At 42.8% G+C, this 18,767-nt stretch overlaps 1 protein-coding gene across 2 annotated transcripts; it reads right to left on the bottom strand.

The window, feature by feature from the left end:
* Positions 1-1,190: 1,190 nt before the first annotated feature.
* Positions 1,191-8,742, bottom strand: Syt1 (synaptotagmin 1). Of its 2 annotated transcripts, none has more exons than XM_089592759.1 (10): positions 8,575-8,742; positions 7,708-7,858; positions 7,255-7,386; positions 6,168-6,307; positions 5,956-6,048; positions 4,280-4,474; positions 3,523-3,699; positions 2,858-3,109; positions 2,359-2,576; positions 1,191-2,006 (listed from the first exon to the last, which is right to left on the bottom strand). In XM_089592759.1, the coding sequence occupies exons 2-9, from the start codon at positions 7,853-7,855 to the stop codon at positions 2,382-2,384; spliced, it is 1,332 nt and encodes a 443-aa protein (XP_089448885.1). In that variant the 5' UTR covers positions 7,856-7,858; positions 8,575-8,742; the 3' UTR covers positions 1,191-2,006; positions 2,359-2,381. The 2 variants fall into 2 exon arrangements, with proteins under 2 accessions (XP_089448885.1, XP_014215369.2); XM_014359883.2 differs by having other exon boundaries at positions 5,956-6,054; positions 8,575-8,741.
* Between the last annotated feature and the right edge of the window lie 10,025 nt (positions 8,743-18,767).

Genomic DNA, 18,767 nt, shown 5'->3' with positions numbered 1-18,767 from the left:
TAACATCTCACTCTCGCGCTCACTCCCAATCACCTAATGATAGATTTTTCTCAATTCACGTAACTCACAATAAATATAAGTACCATAGCAACAAGTTTTTAAGTGTATGCACCATTATTTTAGTTTTTGTTTATTTACTTTTTTTTTATTTTTTGCTTATCCTTCGTAATTTTACAATTAAATGTATAACTTTCTCGTTCTCTCACCCTTTTACGCGACATTTTCGAATAACAAAGAAATTCATGACAGCTATGAATGATTAACACGCCATTATTATATACGTTTACGTAAACACGCCGTTGATATCAATATCAGTGGGGGTTGTTGGGGATTTCTTTTTTTTTTTTTTTTTCCTTGTCGATTATTAATAATTCATAATAATAAGAATAACTATGGGTAATTCTTCATTAAAACACGCCATGGTTTATTAATACATTATCTGGAAAAAATCCGTAGTAGAAACGCACGACGCGTACGGGGGAGCACGTGGCCGACGATTTTCCGAATCTTTCGGATATTATTGTTTATTTTTCTTCTTTGGATGAGAGAAATCATACGTTTGCATCTTTGACGCAGTCGTGCATCGAAGGGACGTAGAAAATCGTTGGCGTGCCATTGGGGGACGCGTCGGGCGTTTCCTACCTACGGTTTTTCGACAGAATACAACAACTGAGCTTGCACGAGCGCGAAATTTACAGGCCGATTGGTCGCCGAACGCTTAGCGCTACGACGCAGTGGCATATTATTCAACTGTGGGCCATTTTTTTTTTTTTTCTTTCTTTTTTTTCAATTTTCATCCATCCGAAGCACCGTTTGAGCGACTATCGCTTGATAGGCCGGTGGGTGTTCTCACGCCCGGTAATATTTTTCGACGATTCGCGGCTGCTCGAACGACGAATCTCTCGGGTCGCGCGAGCGGTAGTTGCTCCACTTTCGACGCTCAAACGGTGCCATTTGTCACGCTCGTCGAGCAAATTACTTATTGATAATTTTTACTTCATGTGGGGGAGTGCGTCGCGCGGCACAGCGTAACGGCGAGTTTTCGCTTATTCGAGAAGCAAATGTATAATATTATATATATATATTTATGTATAATATGTATATATTGTCGACGAAACCGCTTTGAAGACGCGAACGCCCAGAGCGAGTGTAGCGTTAAAATTTTATACTAACGTTTTTCCTTTTTTTTTCCTTTTTTTTTTCTCGTCATTCGCCTTTTTTTTCTTTTTTTTCATCATTACTTGGTTCGACGTATTATCGACTCAGATGATAATCATAGGTGGTTCATTTTTGTTGCAACGAAGACAGGGCAGTCAAAAGCATCATTCCCGCGTGTCTCTCGACTTTTTTTTTCTAAAGAAAAGTAAAAGAGGCGATAGTAGAAAGTTACGTAGTCATCTAACAGATCCATGAAGGGTCTTTTTTCAAATGTACGTGCACATGCAACGAATCTAATTTTTTGTAAATTTTATTTTTCACAAAATAAATTAATACTGGGGAAAACTTCGTTTCTAACAGACCAAAGCGGAATTTTATAGTTAAGGATTTCAATCATTTCATAAACTCCATCGCTGATTGAAAATAAAGTAAATATATCGTTAAAACGTATGTTACATATAAAAAGAAAACTTTTTTTTTTTTGGAATGTAATGCGTTTGCGTGTTTGTGTCTTCGTTGAGAGGACGCGCCGCGATTTCTTAGTTGTTTTAATTGTTTTTGTTTTTTGTTTCTTCTTAAATAATCATATTATAACCGTTACGTCTACAGAGAGAAGTATAGCTGATATAGTTGTGTGTATATATACAAGACACTACACTCCATGAGAACATATCGTTAACGCTAGTTATTTCTTTGCTGGTACTTTTGGTTTTCTTACTGTTGTTTGCTCGTCTGTTTCATTATTCACGTTTCATCGATTAATACATACGTGATCGTTTCATGTGCCTATCGTGTGTTTCATATTATCATCTCGTACTTTTCGTAATCCTTCATCAAGATTTTTCTCCCTGCAAACATTTATTTGTGCTTTACAATAAGTACATAAGGATTAAAAAAAAAGAAACGAAATCAAGCACCACTGAGATGTATTATTCACCAGAGCGAAAATTTTTGCTTAAATAAGTCAGTAGCTGCAAAATTTTGTTAAATTGAAAGCCGTTGATTAGGACACTTGTGTAAAATCACTTGCAGCTTGATTACGCAATAGTAGCATGAACCACACTCATGTGAGGATTAGAATTTTTTTTAGCCCATCCAATCACGTGTTGTGTAATGTTAACACTTTTTTTGTTCTGGTGAAAATACAGCGCATTCCTGAGTCCCAGTCGTATCAATTGATACCAAAAATAAATGAATTACCATTAAAACGATTTGTTGTCTCCTTAGTCCTTCTTGTCGCCATCCTCGGGATCTTTGAGCGTATGCCACTGGGCGATCGGACGCCTCGGCGATGCCAACATGTCCGACCAGTGTCTCAGTTCCGTGCCGCTCGCGTTGTAGCCGAGAATGACCTTGCCGATCGGCTCGGACGTACCGATACGATCGTAATCCACCACAGTCACCGACAAGTTCACTTTCTGTTTGGAAATCATTAACATTTTTTTTTTTTTTTTTTTTTACTCCCTCTTTGATTACTCAAAAAACATTTTGCACTACCGCACGATGCGTAAAAAATGTGTACGGATTCAATGCGTACTTTCCTGAACCCTTGCCAGAATCAATGATAAAAACGCATTCCATACACATCTCAAACAAAGAAGATCAAGGCAATCCGTTGAAAGTAATCGTCAAAACGTGTGCTGACTTATCATAAAAAAAAAAAACATAAATAATCTTTCGTGCGAATGTGAAAGCTCACCTGAATCTGTTCAAAGGGTACTTCAAAGGTGAATGATTCGTTGTAGTACGGATTGAGGGTGCACTTTTTGATGGACGTCTTCTTCTTCTTGAGCCGCTTGCCGTTCTGCAGTATCGCGATCTTGACGTAAGGATCGGAGAGGCCACCCACGTCCATCTTCTTGAGATTCTTCGCCTCCAGGATCACGACAGTCAGTTTACCCGCGGTCGGCACGTAACGCAGGGAGAAGCAGATGTCACCCAACTTGTTGTCCTGCAACGCGTTCCAACAATGAAATCCTCACTTTTATCTTTCATTCGACGATCGGATTGTTTTTAAAACCAGCCGCGAGCATCGCGGGTTTTTATCATCCCACACCCCGAGAAAAACAGCTAGTTTCTGCAAACGCGACTATTCAGTTTCAGGGAAACCTCGGCTGTTTTTTTTTTTTTTTTTTTTTTTTTTTTCTTTAGCTCGCAGTCCAAACGACAAGTATACTGTTTTCGCAGCTGATGCCCCGTCAACCGCGTATGGAGGGATAAAAAAAGTTTTACTACCGCGCCGAAGCGTTAAAAATCGGATAAACATACGGAGAGACGTGCATGTGCGCGCGAAGATCAACGTGAAAAATAACAATAGAGAGAGAGAGAGAGAGAGAGAGAGAGAGGAAAAGGAGGTATACTCACCCCTGTGCCTTCGCCCTCGACGCTGACGAGGTCCCGCCATTCCTCGATCGTCTGGGCGAGGTCGACCATGCAAAGTGGCACCTTGACCTCGCCGATCTGGTCGTGCTTTGAGAATCTGTCAAAGTCGAAGATGGCAAACACCAGCGTCTTGTTCATCGCGTCGGCGTACGGCAGACTCTGCGTTTAACACAACATCGGATTAGCTTTCACTCCTCGCTCACGAGTAGTTTGTTTAGGCTCATCGGGGTTTTTTTTTTTTTTTTTTATTTGCGTTTCATTTCCGTTTCGTTTCGCGTTTACGCCAAGTATGGGGATTAACCGAAAAAAAGCTGCGGTTGGTTCGTACAATCATTGGTTCGGTCGGTAGACTTCAATATAACACATTCCATCATAAACTTCCTCTTGGAGGAATGCAGTGGAGTATAATGGCAGTAAATATAGTCAATCGAGTGCATCATAATGGTGATTCAGTTTTATTACAATTTTATACTTTAACTGAAACTTGAGGATAAAAAATGCCTCATCGTTTTTTCAGTTGATCAAAAGTCATTCAATATCCGCAATAGCGAACTTGAGAGTAAGGAAAACATGATACGAGAAGTGGCGGCAAACGTGTGTCCTTGATCGCCACCTCCCATTTAATTGAGATATCCGATAAGCTCAGCATCCGGTTAAGATACAATGCGTACATGTTACACTATAGGGATATCATAAGTATATATGTATACATGCCTCTAGGACACGAGAATATGCGTACCTTGAACGTGAAAGTCTCATTGAACTCGGGATTGAGCGTCTTCCGGTGGACCTTCGTCTCAAACTTCTTCTTCTTGTCGGGCAGGAGGTAGCACTTGACGTAAGGATCGGAGGTGCCGCCCATGTCGAGGGCCGGGAGCTCCTCGGCCTTTATCACCGTAACGGCCAAGCTGTTCGCGTTGAAGTCGTACTCCAGCTGCCATGGGCAAAACAATCCATCGGTCAACACTCGATCGGTATGTTACACTTTGTACGTGGCTAGTGGGGAGGGGTTTATTTTCGGACTGGACCTACTGCCGTGTCCTCGAAAGCTCGAGGAGCCTTTGCGTGGAAATACTTTTACGTGCAAACAAGCAGAAGTAAACGGCCGTTTCGTTGCTTCGTACATATAGGTGAAACGAGTTATTTTTAGACGTTCCGAATGGTATCGGTGTTTGCGCGTAAGGGCTTGGGGTTGGAAGTTGGGGGAGTGTAGCTCACTCGTCTGGAAAAGGACAACGCGTCATCGTGGTTCCACACACATTTTCATACCAACTTTCATGGAAAGTTGATACGGGGTATGTTATTTTATTCCAACCGGCGTGGAATTTCACAGTATAACGTCACTGATTTTAATTCAATCGGTACTTTTAAGTAAAGATCTTCTTAAAAAGTCAACACCTACTGTTGAAGAGTTAAATTATCACCACAGTTTCGGAGATTTTTATTTTAAGATCCTACTTTTAATTCGGGTCGAGGGGCTCTTTTGCGAAAGGCCAGAGAAATGTTTTCAATCGCTGCCTCTTTGCCGTTATTTTATTTCTATTAATCTTTTTTCCCGTGAGTATTCGCGTATTTCCTATTTTTTATTTCTTTCAAATTCTCATCCACCCCACCGATTCGGTCACTCCCTCTTTCTCGTTTCATCCCGATTCGCCGTTGTCTTCCTTCCCTTTTTCCACTCGCAGCTCTTCCGCACACTAGATTTCGGTCGAACGTACACGTACCGGTGTGCTGGTACGAGAGAGACGGCGAGACCGTCCGTGAAAGACGGAGGAGCGAGCGCACAGCCCCGGCGATCAATAAAAATTTACTAGAGACTCCGCGGGCCGCACGACGTCAGAATTTCATTTTTTTTTATCTCTTTCTTCCTTTCGCGAGCTCGAGAATCACGAGCGTTAACGCCTGTGTCTCCGAGACAATGGAGACCTTCTCGCGCGTTTTACGCGATGCTGATTGTCCGGTTGGTGAGATAATGTGTTTTTTTTGTTTTCCCTCCCACCAGATACGCGTCGTTATTTATATCCTTTTCGGCGATCACGTATTCATGAATGAATCGAGAAATTCTTCCCGGATTAATCGACGCCTACTTTTGAGACAAAACACTAATCAACCGGAGATCGTTAAAAAAAAAAAAAAAAATGTCTTTTTTACGTGCTTGACTAAAAAGAATAATCGGCCAAAAAGGTAAAATTTTGGATGGAGGATGAAAAAAAATGTGGTGAAAGTAATAAAGAAAACTTGTTAGTATACTGCGTTGCCAGTTGTAACGACTCGAATCAGTGTGGACCTCGTGTAAAAATATTGATGAAATTGCCACACAAACAAAGTTCTCCAGTTGACTGTGTTTCAAAGGGGATATGAGAGGGGTCGGAGGGGTGGAACAAAAGAGTTGCAGTGGTGGCGAGAGAGACCCACCTTGAATTGAAGCCTGCCTAGCTTGACTTCGCTCTGCTTGCTCTCGGCCTCGTCCGGCTCCTCGGCGTTCTCGGTCAGCTCCTCCATGTCCGGCTGCACCTGTGCACGTGCAAGAGAACACCCCGTTTTCGTTTACCACCAAAATTGCGCCTACTTTTTGACTATGAAAGCGTTGAGGAGCCAAAAAAGTACAAACGAAAGCGACGACTCACCTTGTCCTTGTACGTACTGCCCAACAGTTGCACCGACTTGAGGTCGACCCCGCCCTTGCCCTTTTTCCCGTCCTTTGCGCGTCGCTTCTTGAAGCATCTCCTTATGCAGAAGCCGATCAGTCCGAGTATGAGTAAACCTACTGCTCGGGCAATTTATGGGGTTTTAGCACTCGCTGGGACACTTTGGGACACTTTATATTTCATTAGATCGCACCGCTTTCGCCGTCGTCGTTAATAACAGCGCTTCTCCCAATAAATAAATTGATAAGCGATTGATTCTACCTACATATGTACCTTCTCGGCTGATGTGCACCGACAATCACCGGTGGGTACTACCAACTGGGAGTGCAAATAAACGTGCTTGTATAACGCGTGGGTCGCGATAATATTGTAACCAAGACTAGCGAATGCCCCTGCCTATACATACGGGCAATTACGAACTTTTATCGCTGTAGCTGTTTTTTTTCTTCTTCTTGTCCGTGTCATTAATTTATAGCGAGTTATGGTACGGCGGACAGGTTTTCGTTGATAATGTCGAAGTAATGCCCGAATGGAATGTAGACAAGCGTAGAGCATCTTTTTTTTCTTTTTTCTTTTTTTTTTTTTTTTCATCGAATGTTTAACGGGTAGCATGTATTTGGTCATTCCTCTATAGCGAAGCTAATTGTTTGCACTTACTTATTTCAAGTATCAAAAAATGAGTTTAAAAAAAAGATTGCCATCAAATCAAAAGTAAATTTTTATTTTTAGAGAAAAGAAAAAAACGCATTAACGTTGAATGGATTTGTAAATTTTATACCTAGTGAAAAAAACTGCGCAAGCTTTATCAGTGATTTAACTAAATGCTGTTTCATCTGAGAGGATTTTATAGTATTCATGCATCGTATACGTACCCATGTGCTCAGGAATAAAAAATTAATTCCGCATTACTTTTGTACAAGGTTATTTTTAAAGCAATAACAAAGCGACATAATCTTACAGTATATGCCGCAGTTAATTTAAGTATAAAATTTTAACGGCGACGACGACGATGACCTAATGTTTGAGAGAGAGCAAAAAAAAAAACAGAACAATAGGAATGGATTACCTATGAAAAGAGTGATGACGGCCCACGTGGGTAGGCCCGCCTCGTCGGAAAACTTGTCGACGACTTTCTCGATCTTCTCCTCCAAGGACTTTACGGTGGTCGTCACGACGCTTTCCGTTTCCGTTGTCGTGACTGTGCAAACAAGGTAATTAGTTATTGTTCGAACGTGTCGGTTAAACGGCATGCAGGACTTGTCACGTGAGACCAGTACAAGTTTTGTACAAATAATGGATAAATAAACGTTTAAATCTTGTAATGTATTTACATTTGGTGAAAAATTAATTTGTCATGATTATTTATGAAAAAAAGTTATTATTATGAATTGATCTAGAATTGATAATTTTCAAGTAGCAATATTATTCGACAAGCAACAAATAAAGCTGGGCTTTGATCGAGTGACTGTGCACTTGAAGGTCTCGATAAAAAGCTCGAAATATTTTTTTTGAGACTTACCGAAGCCCCCCGTCTCTTCGACATTTGTGAGCGACTTTGGCGTCGTGAGATTCGACGTGATAGTCGTGGTAACCGGCTGCGTTGGGAGCTGCGCTTCCTGGCCGGGAGCCGCAGGCATCGGCGCCTGTCTCTTCACCAACGAAGGCATTTTCTGCAATAACAAATTTTACATTTTTATTTGACAATTATTTAGAACAACGCGAGTAAAAAAAAAATGAAAACAAACAAACTAGTCGGATCAATCATACGCATCATTGTGACATTTTTATCTTCTCGCTTTACACAAAAGAACACACACACACACAAACACTCCGAATAAGCGCATCTACTACACGTATATAGATTCCGCAATAAATGGGGAAAAATCTCTCATGGCGAGCTTCGAGCAATTATTCTACTCGCCTTGAATTCTTCATTACGCGTTAGCGCGAGTAATACTCCCCCCCCCCCATTCCTAAATGGCCAAGTTGCAGCAAAAACTGCGCTACGCGTGTACAGCTGAAAAGTTCGAGTGTGCAGCGAAAAACATACAAACGAAGCCGGTTTCTCAACCTGCGCGGAACAACTTTGCGACTCGACGGTTGTACACATGAGCGTAGAAGTACCTGCCATTTGAAATTCTAAGCCATTTTTTTTCGGTGAACATCCACACGTCTAAATTAAAAATTCAAGCGTCCAAAGAAAAAAAGGACGGGCTGGAAACTATATAGAAGCAGGTTTGGTACGCTCTTGTACTATTGTCGCGTCTCTCTGCGGACAACCGATCAACATGGCACTTTGGAAAGAGATCCCTCCGACGCGAAAACTGCACGCATGACGCGGGTGCGTCCCAAAAACCACAAGAACAACAAGACAAGTGATGCCTACACTTTGGAGCCAAGTAGACGGCAGATTTAAAGCACCGGCACCTCGACTAGATGTCAGTCCATCCAAACTCGTCGAACAAACACGATCCGTCCACTGGCGCGTCGCTTCGAAAACAAAAACACCCGCAAGGAAAACATCGCTCGAGCACGGCCGTGAGAACAACAACGCGTACACTCGACTACATGCTCGCATAGGAAGGAAAAAAAAAAAGAAGCGGCCAAATTTAGTGGCAGTCGGCGCTAAACTGCGCGCGAAGCGCCAACGACGTACCAGCTCCTCCGGGAGACCCCGCCAGCTCCAACCGGTCTCTGAAGATGACGTAGCTATGAATGAACGAGCAGGGGCATGACGTAAGAAAATACACGGCTGCGTGTCGGCAATTTTGTGTGTTTCTTTTATTTCGTCAGTTTCGGGCGGCCCCTCGATTCTCGACAGCTGGCATTATTTTTACTCCCCTTTTTGGGACAGCGTGTGAATGGAGAGGCCGAATTTCTTCCCGAGGTATTTCAAACGTTATGTATTTAACTGGGAGAGATGCTGATTTTTTTTTTTTTTTTTTTCTTTCTTCTTGTGGCTACATTGGGTGCTTCGTGTTTAGTTTGTGCATGAAATTTTGAGTAATGAAAAATACTAGACATTAAATGGTACTTGGATAAATAAATGTATACCTGTTCAATAATTTTTCATTTAAATCAAAGAGTAGGTGGAAAACGTTGGATTTTCTCGATAGTCAGACGAGCGAATGGTTTGAAAAAAAGCCACGCTCCCGATAAGCTACGCACAAAAATATTAAAGCGCGAGTATAATGTAGCGTGCAACCCCCCCTCCCTCTCGTTGCGAATGCGCGTGTAATCTGGCGCTCTCTATTTTTACCACGTGCGTGGTGATAACACTTTCTACGTGGGCTCGAAGGTATTGAAGCGCCGCATGCAGATGAATGGGCATAAATCGCCTGCTGCAACTTTGCTTGATGGCAAAAAAAAATGGGAGCACGTGAACCGGGAGACAGAAATTTTTTCTCGCAGCGTATGTAGGGGAGGGTGGGGGGTGGGGGCAAAGCTAAAAAATAATGGAAGATCCGCGGTAACGGGAAGAGTATAACGACGAGGTATATACATTAGTTTGGCCATTCGACTGTTTAAGGTGTAAGTTGGGCGCAGATCAGCTGTATAGTCTGGTATCGATTTCAAGCAGAGATAGAGATACATTTTATTTCTTGTGCTCTTTCGAACGAACGGATTTTAGCTACATCGTAGATCGTTTTTATCTTCAAGCCATCAGTTAGCTATTTTGAAAACATAAAAACTGCAAAATTATTCACATTTCCTAATCGAGTACAGTTGGCGCTTACACTTAGGTACGTCTTACCAACTACGACCCTGTTCTACTGAAATATTTCATCGACAAGTGTATACCTGTCGATGCAACCGCACGTTCAGGCCGCTTCTTTACTATACTTAGATAAATGAAAATTCACGGAATTGTCACACTTACATTACTACCATACCACACAGGGAGTCGGGAGTAGAGGATCACGCAACGCGACGATGGAATAAAAATAAAAAATAAAAAAAAAATTTTAGTGAAAGGAAGGAGGAAGACCGTACCGTATGTCTGGTGACGGTTGGCGATAAAAATAAAAGAGGCGAAGAACGCGGCGTTCAAACCGAAAGTTCCCATCACCAAGGGGGCACAATGTCCTTTCTTTTATCTCTCCCTTCTTATCTCGCACTTGCACTCGGCACCCACCTTTTCTCTTATCTTGGCACGGCCTCCTCGGTTAAAGTTTCCCATTTTTCTTCAAATTTTTAATTGAATTGGCTTCGTACCGATTATTGTTGTACCATACAATAGGTGTACGATCGTTACTTACCACCAAATAAGCTACTACGGTCCATCGACCACAAACTCTGTAATTTCTTTTGCAGATATTAATGACAATAAAGTAACTCGATCTAAGTGAACGAGGGTGCATGACAATGATGCCGAAAAGAACAATACCTGTCGATTGAGCGACGCGACGAGTATCCAGTTTCTCCCCGTTCGATTTAATCTCGCACCAGCTCTTGAGTTACGCAATCCACGAACACCCTCCCAAACCCTACTATTCTCGATTATGGACAATTTTGTCCCCCTCTCGCCTCGGTCTCCTTTCAAAACAGCGTCTGCAGCTACGAGATATCGACAGCAGGAGCTGGAAAATCGATACGCTGTAGCTCGCAAGGATCGCCAAGACTCTCGCAATGTCTAAGAGCGCTGTGTATCGCGTGTCACCTGTACACCGTGTCATTTTCTTGCGAGTTGTGTACACGCGTGGCGTTATCCGGTAAGCTGTATATATATACGCCAAGGGGGACTTTTTTTGAAAGGACTGAGCGGATCAAAGTGCGGAAGATTTTCTACTCTTCGCGATTTCTTGAGCCCTTTTACGACTCATTTTGTTGCGTATACCAATATTGCTTGGAAAGTCGAGAGCGGCAGCTACGGCATGTCTATGTTGCATTTTTGGAATAAAAGAAAAAGAATAAAAGATGTAACTATAGTTCATAAGAATTATCGATTGAAACAAAAAAAGAAAAATAATAAAATAAAGTGAGAAACGTGATGTTTTGAAAAATAGAGTGACACGAGAAAAAAAGCATCACACGAGTGCTGATGAAATATTCAATCGGCATCGGATGCCCATAGAGTAGTCGATTGAGCGTCGCTCATTGGAATGCGTGCGTCGATCAAAATACGCCCCCGAGACCACTGTGTCTCTATATACACATTTCAATCAATATTTCCAAGTTGCGGGTTACTCGAGCGTTTTTCATTTTACACCCCACGCCCTTGTTTGCTAAACCCTTACTAAATAACCAATGGATGCTGAATTTTTCATGATTTTTCCCGACTATGCGATTTCGAACCCCTAAAACTGGGCGTAAAAATGCATATCCTCATTTATTTCATTGTTTTCATTCATTAACACGCACACGGAAATGTTTATTTATTATTATTATTATTATTATTATTATTATTATCATTTTTCTTCTAAATGGCGCGTGTTACCGAGACAGAACTACTTTGTGACGAGGAAGAAAAAAAAAGGGGTGGTGGGGGGGGAAATATTTTTCTCCTCGGAGCAGTAGAGCAAACGATCGGGACTGCTGATGGTCTGGGCACTTTGCCTCAAGGTTGGAAAGGTCAAAGGATACACGGGCACGTGCTCGCTCGGGATGAGAGAGATGCGACGCACTTGTGCACGGTCGAGTTGGCCGCGGAGGGTGTATAAGCTGGGCTGTAAGTAAGAGGGGATCGGGAGGGAAAAAAGGGAAGCGTAGGCGAGACACCTTTTACTTTTCAATGGCACACACGCGCAATGAAATCGTCGAGTGCCATTGGGTATACACTTAGCGGCTGACGCGTTGTTGATCTTTGCTCGATTCTTCGTATTTCTATGATGATAAATGTCCCTCTGTCTTTTGTGCGGTGTGCATGTGTTTGGAACAAGGACGAGGAGATGCTCGTGCGGTATGTGTACGTGATTTTTTTTTTTTTTTTTTTTTGACGTGTGCACTTTACCCGTGGGGAGATGAATTTTTTTTTCTTCTGCGCTTGTTTACCCGATTACTTGGAAGTAGAACGACTCGAGTGCCATTTTTCATTTCGCGATCGAAACGAGAGATCTTGTGTTGTTAGGTATACAGCAGGAATCATTGTAATTGCCGATTGTCGTGTTTGAGAAAGAAAATTGTTTACTAGTGGCAATCATACATCCAAAGAACAATACGAAGATCCTGAGCTGAGAGATTTGTATTCGCGTTTTTAAAAGAAAACTCTCAAGGAGTCTCTCACGAGTCTCTGGTCACACGTGGCAGTTGTAAATCAATCGCGTGACTCCGGAAGCTCCATTGGGGCAAACGATGTACCGAAAAATCGAGTTTGACTCGATCCTCTTTCTCACGTAGGTACACTTCGTCTCAAAAACACACGACCCAGCGGCTATAGTCGAAACGACGGAACATAAGCGAAGAGAGCGAGGCACATCATATATACTCCGATTTAGATGATTTTCGCTGTTCGTTGAGATTCGAGAGCTTGGCTCGAGGGGATACGTAACAACGATGGATTCACGTTTGTACTTTGCACATATGCACGCGAGAGGATGGACTAGATTTAACGGGGAGTGCAAGAGAGCGATGAATACCGTTGGGAGCAGCATGGGGACGCCGAACGAGAGAGACTGGAAAAGTAGGCAAGAGCTGCAGTGTATATTATACATATATATATATGTATGGGTACGAAAGAGGCAGGAAAGGTAAACAGGGGCGCGAGAGTTTGCAGAGAAGTCGGGGTATGGAAGCGGCGTAATGCGCTCGACGATCTTTTTTTTTCCATTTTCTTTTCTTTCGGGCACAAGGGGTGTGGAGTTCAGTAAAACAGGCCAAGAGGGACGGAAAGTTTTGGTACTCCGTTTGCACGCGACAGACAGACCGAAAAAGGAGTACCAGTTTTGTTGTATAGGCCGTTGGCGCGTAACACAAATAGATGAGGACAAAATGTGTTTGCTTTTAGTTTACGCACCTGGAATCGGATTGTCAATATTGAGTCCTGTACTCACGAAGAATTATTCATATTATAGCGATGGGGACCTTGCACATTATCACATTGACTATTGACCGAAAGTCTTTTACGAGTTTCAACTTATCGAGTTGTAGATATTATTCACCGAGTGCTTTTATTCAGTAAAACCTGCAAGGCTCGTTGAGCTTTCATTGGCCCCTTCCGTGTATCGTTTTTCACGATGCTATGGTCGTTTGAAAAAAAAAAATCACCACTCAGATTCGCATAATAAGGTGCAGCTAGTGGGTCACGAAGGGAGGCTCGCCAGCCTCCTGCTAATAAATCCTCGGGGAGGGGCAGGGAGGGATTTTTCGCGTAACTCTCCGCGGGAGCCCGTGGTTGGGGATTTTGCATAGTTTAGCGTTGTTTTGATGAAGCTGGAAGCTCACACGGTTCACGTGTTTTTTCCAAACTTTTGATGATGGTTTAATTATTATCCCTTGTACACCGACGTTATTAAAATTTACGAGACAGCTCCCATGTGGCGCGATGTTAAATTAATGATGATGGATGAGAGCGCGGCTCACCAAATAAGGTCCAAACCACGTACATTCGTACCTTCATTGGTGGACGGAAGAAATATTTTCAAAGGGAGAGCAGGTTCTCGTTTAAGTGCCATTTTTTCTTGCAATTATCGGTAGTTAAATGACATTTGTTTGCATTACCATCCACCCCAGCCCTGCAAACGAGTTTGTAGCTTATACCTACGTTACTAGAAAAGTAAAAGTCCCGTTCCCACGCGAGAAAAAAAAGGTCTCGCGTGTAAGTGCAACGTCATTACCGCGGAGCCCACGCACGCGACTCTCTGAGCATTTGGTCGTTCGATGGGCCTGATAAGCTTACGACTGACGCGTTAATTGTCGCGGTCACTCGCATTATTTTAAATTACACCGCGAGGGCGGGTGCAGGTGCGCTCTGCCGCGCAAAAAAATTTCCCAATGGACCGATCGATCACGCGTGCACGTGAATTCATTATCGGTAAGCCATAGCGCCCTTGTCGACGACTTTCCCGGGAAAAACTCGTTTATTTGTCCTTCGTAGGAGTCGCGACGGCGATTTGCATGCGACTAGAGCAAAGAAAACTTGGTGGGGGTAGATAAATGCGTCTACAGCCAACGCGTACGCTTTAAATTCCGTTTGGGGGCAAAAGCTCGTGGTTGGTTTAGTAATTCAAAGAAGAGGGCGAACGCGGCGTGTAATTTGTTTGCCAACTTCCCTGTAATTCACTTCTTTGGCGCTTTCTTTGGGTTACTGGAGGCTGCAAGCTCTTGATGGCTGTTTAGGTTGTATACTGTAATTTTTTTTTTTTTTTTTTTTTTTTCTAGAAATAACAATCGAGTATTCGTTCAATTTCCATCCATGAAAACACTGCCGATGATTTTTTACATTGAACAATTTAAAGTGTGAGTATCGTTTCCATTACGAAAATAACTCGATAGTGGCAAAAAAATAAGGCAACTGCACGAGCGAAACGCAAGCTGATTCGTAGAGGGTACAGAGAATTCGGACTGAAAGTAATTCAGCGGAAAAGCTACGTTTATTTCTACTTTGCCCCATTGACGATAACTGCTCGTCAAAGTGACACGAGCTAGCCCCCGATATTAATGTTGAACCTGCGGTATCTCGTGCGCGTGATTTATAAAAAAAAAAAAGGCTCCGTTGTCCTGCATCTACAAATAGTACGGGGTATAGGAAACGAGTGCTCTGACGTCAAGACGTTCGAGAAGGGAAAAATAAAATAAAAGAGCTGCGTGTGCGTGCGGAGCGCATTAATGCCATGTACGCATGAAGGAGGATCGGAACGGCTGGAGGAGCCCTGCTCTTACGCGGAGTCTGATGTCTACGAGATCCGCGCCTGCGTTGGAACGTACACTTTTCCTTTTTTCCTCTGTAGCTTCGTTTTTCGATCCATACACCCAGCTATGGGGTTTTTTCGCCCTCGATCCTCGGTCGAGAGTATTTTTGTAAAATTTATCCTTTTTAATTGATACCCATAGCATGGTATCACTCTATATGGCACTTCGACTCATACCCCTCCAAGATAGAACTGGCAATTACGGCCTTATAAGTACCAAAATGTGAGACACGCGCTCGCCTCCAAGTTCACCCAAAGTGTGGGTACCATATTTCACTACGTGCATATATATATATATGGCCGGAGTGGAGTTTTAATCCGCAAAGTTTCCTGGGTCCCCACGGCAGACGCGCTGGCCATGCAAAAGAGTTTCGTGTGACAAAATTTTCTCCCGAGTTTTGCTTCCTTTTGGGATTTCGGAAAAAAAAGCTCCAACATGACGGATTTCGATCAACTTCATCAAACGCATCCTGAACAAAGTAAGCTGATTAAAAAACATACTTTTCGGAGCCGGTGTAACGCAACGCAGCAGCTTTATCATTTTTAAAGAAAGGAAAAAAACAGGTTTACTTTTAAGGCAAAAGACTTATTTGTCACGTGTATCCCCCCTTCCTCCATGCTCTAATGTCATAATTGAGCAGCATCTCGATAGCTAACAGCGTATATATAACTAAGTAGCTCATCTCGGCCAGTCATCGCGATATCCTGCACCAGAAGAAGAAAAAAAGTGGAGCCAGAAGAAGAAGAAAAGAGAAATCGATAATGAGGGGGATAAGTAAGAGAGTCACCGCAGTGTAGCTGTATCCGAAAGGAGGACAGAATCTTACTCTCAACCCCCCCTCCATCCCCCAGAGTCTTTGATTGGCTAGGCCTATCCCTTCTTTCGCGTAACAACAGCCAGTTTGGCCCTTAGTTTAGCTTTCCCTTGGACTTTGTCCTAACCTCGTCGGTTTGCTCTCCCAACAGCATAGTTCGGGCCAACTCGTCAAAGGAGAAAAACTACGATAATAACAATAATAACGTAACCGTGGCGCTTCATTGATAATCCACGAGGAGAAAGCCATGCATATACTCCCCTGGGCGGCGGAGCTCCATTCAGTAGAAAAAGTCCGTAAGTGGCCGGACACGCGCACACGCGTGACGAATGGGAGAGGAGCGCCGACGCTACTGCGTGTGGCGAGAGGGATTTAATCCCCGATTCTCGCGTGGGCGTCTCTCTAACTTTTCCGGAACGTACATCCGCGTGTCTACCCTCCTCTCCTGGGCCCCTACCCACAATCCTGGACTCGGTTTGTGTGAAACTCTTTTTTTTCCGTTATTTCTACGCAACGCAGCCCCATTCGATGGATGTACCGCGTCTGGTAATCCACGACTTGAACGGAGCATGAACCTTTGGGACTTTTTTTTTATTCCGTACTTTTTTACGCACAGAGATGTGACTTTTTTTCTCGGGAGTTAAAAATTTCTGTTCTGCGTTTGCTATTGTATCAAAAAGTTGTACGTCAATCGCGCAAAGTCTATACTTTCCCTCCAAGTTTCGACAAAGAGTCTGAAAATTGTTTATACTTAATCAGTTTCTACTTTTTTTTTTTTCCTCCTTTTTTTTGAAATATATTGTGGAAACAACGGAGCTCAAGCTTCAATACGTTCAATGTAATTGATTTCAGACGAGGATCGATGGGAGAGGCTTTGGAATTTTAAATCACACGTACAAATGTTTTGAATATCCTCGCGTCATCGCGGTGGTCGCGAAATCAAAGAAACTATCGTGCAAGTAGTACAAGTCGATTACGGTAAGACACGAGCGCGCAGCTCGGTGATCAAGCCACAATTCAATTCTGAGGTCAATTTCGTCCACGCAAAGTCATCAATCTCGAAACGGCAAGCGTATGTGCACAAAGAAATACCCGTTTTCTCGCTCAAGCTACATCGAGTGTCGGGTACTGCGAGTCTCCAGCACCACTCCCCCGGTCTGTCCTTGAACGCACCCTGCGGTATATCTCCCCTGCTGTTCGTATACGGATCATCTCGTGACCCCGCAAGCTACTCTCGCATGAATCTCGGAAGGTAGGAGTTATTAATGATCGCGCGTGCAACGCGAGTCGGGACACACGCGGAGCTACACGGGCCGAGTCATCGATTTCCACGGAGTCCCGCGCACGGGTGGACTTTTTTCATCCCCATTTTTCATTTCAGACCTGCGTACTCATTTTCTTGAGATTGAATTTAACTGCGAGTACGAGAGGTTTTTTGCCTTACCTTCGCAGGAAGGTTGTTTTAACATGGTTAACGGCGCCCTTCTCGGATCGTGCCTCCAAGACTAGACACGTTTTGTCTCTCTCCCACCCCCCGACATGGAAACTTGGAGGGATAAAAATTGAGCGGGGCTCCAGTGGCCCCTCGGAGCTTTTCATCCCATGATGCATACGCTGCCATACGCGAGTTTGAGCGCTCGATTACTTATTGCGCAGTTTCCCTCTTTCGATTGCACTTATCCTTAAAACTTTGTGGGTGTACGTACGACAAGAGTCGAAAGGGAGTTTGTTTACACGTTGCCTGTCAATCGAGCTTTTTATAGCTGGGCATACATATACATGTTGTAGCTTACAACCGCAAAACACACACAACTTGTCTAACTTGTTTAAGAAAATAATGAAAAATAATGCAATACGTGCACCACTTTGATAATCTCTCGTACGGACAAGAGATTTTCAAACTGACTTATACAACGATTCGATCTCCAGTCGTGGTGCACAAAGTTCCATGTACCGAAAAATTGAAAATCGATCGAATTGAGTGGATAACGTACACATCACGCCGTGATATTAACGGTCAACTTTCGCGCGTATACGCAACGCGAGAGACGGTCTCTGCTCGATTCTGTTGCAGTCTCATTGGATATTTATGCGCCGTGAAGAGGGGCGGATTAATAATGCAGCGAAAGCGATGCTGGGGAACGACATTGCGAGTTACCTACAGGAGTTGAGCTGGGAATTTGGTAATCTGGAAAAATTGTTGAACAGGAGATGAAAAAAAAAAAAAAAAAATATATATGTACGAGGATTACGTGAAATAATTGAGGATACCGTTGAGAAAGAATACATACATATGTATGGTCTGTTGAATAGAGAGTCACGCGAATCGATAGAAATAAGCTGGATGGTTAAATCATGCATAAACTTTTTTTTTATGTTTATCATAGCTTTCAAGCTCAGACATGGCTATTTTGCATCATACAGTGCAATTGGCCATAACACAAGAAATATCGGAAATATAAAGCTATAATCATCAACAGTGACGTCTCGGAAAGCATATACATAGTATTTTCAAAGTGCTTCAATAAGACAGTGCCAAAGTATCATATTAGACGAGTAATTCCTCATAGTTTCATGAAGATTGGCCAATATTTGGCTGCGAAAATGCTGTTCTACAGTTTACTAGATTGGATTTTATCTTTTTTATACGAAATATCAGTAGCAGTGGTGGTAGAAAAAACAATTACCCAACCGACTGTGCTCGATATTTTCAAAACAGCACATATTTTCAAGTAATTTAAATTCCTCAAGTTTAATTCTCTTTAAAAACATATGAAAAAATATAACGTGATAAAGTTAAATGATTTTTTTCTTACACTTTTGTTTACGCTTACACTTCATCATCCCATTGTTAAGAAAAAATAATTTTTGTACATTTCAGTCAGCTGATGCGACTTGTGAGGTAGAAAGTATGTATT

The sequence above is a fragment of the Copidosoma floridanum genome, unplaced genomic scaffold (genome assembly GCF_036245765.1).
Source record: "Copidosoma floridanum isolate Cflo_tuat_1 unplaced genomic scaffold, Cflo_Japanese_pri ptg000019l, whole genome shotgun sequence".
In the NCBI taxonomy this organism is placed as follows: Eukaryota; Metazoa; Arthropoda; class Insecta; order Hymenoptera; family Encyrtidae; genus Copidosoma; species Copidosoma floridanum.
Note: the sequence above shows the minus strand (reverse complement) of the source record. Positions and strands in the feature narration are given on the sequence as shown.

What these genes read in the sequence shown, in the direction of transcription:
- Syt1 (XM_014359883.2), bottom strand. Translation starts at nt 7,855, where the DNA reads ATGCCTTCGTTGGTGAAGAGACAGGCGCCGATGCCTGCGGCTCCCGGC. An exon ending in CGTCATCACTCTTTTCATAG is followed by an intron (nt 6,308 to 7,254) that starts GTAATCCATTCC and finishes TTGCCCGAGCAG; the next exon opens with TAGGTTTACTCATACTCGGA. An exon ending in TACCCTTTGAACAGATTCAG is followed by an intron (nt 2,577 to 2,857) that starts GTGAGCTTTCAC and finishes ATTTCCAAACAG; the next exon opens with AAAGTGAACTTGTCGGTGAC.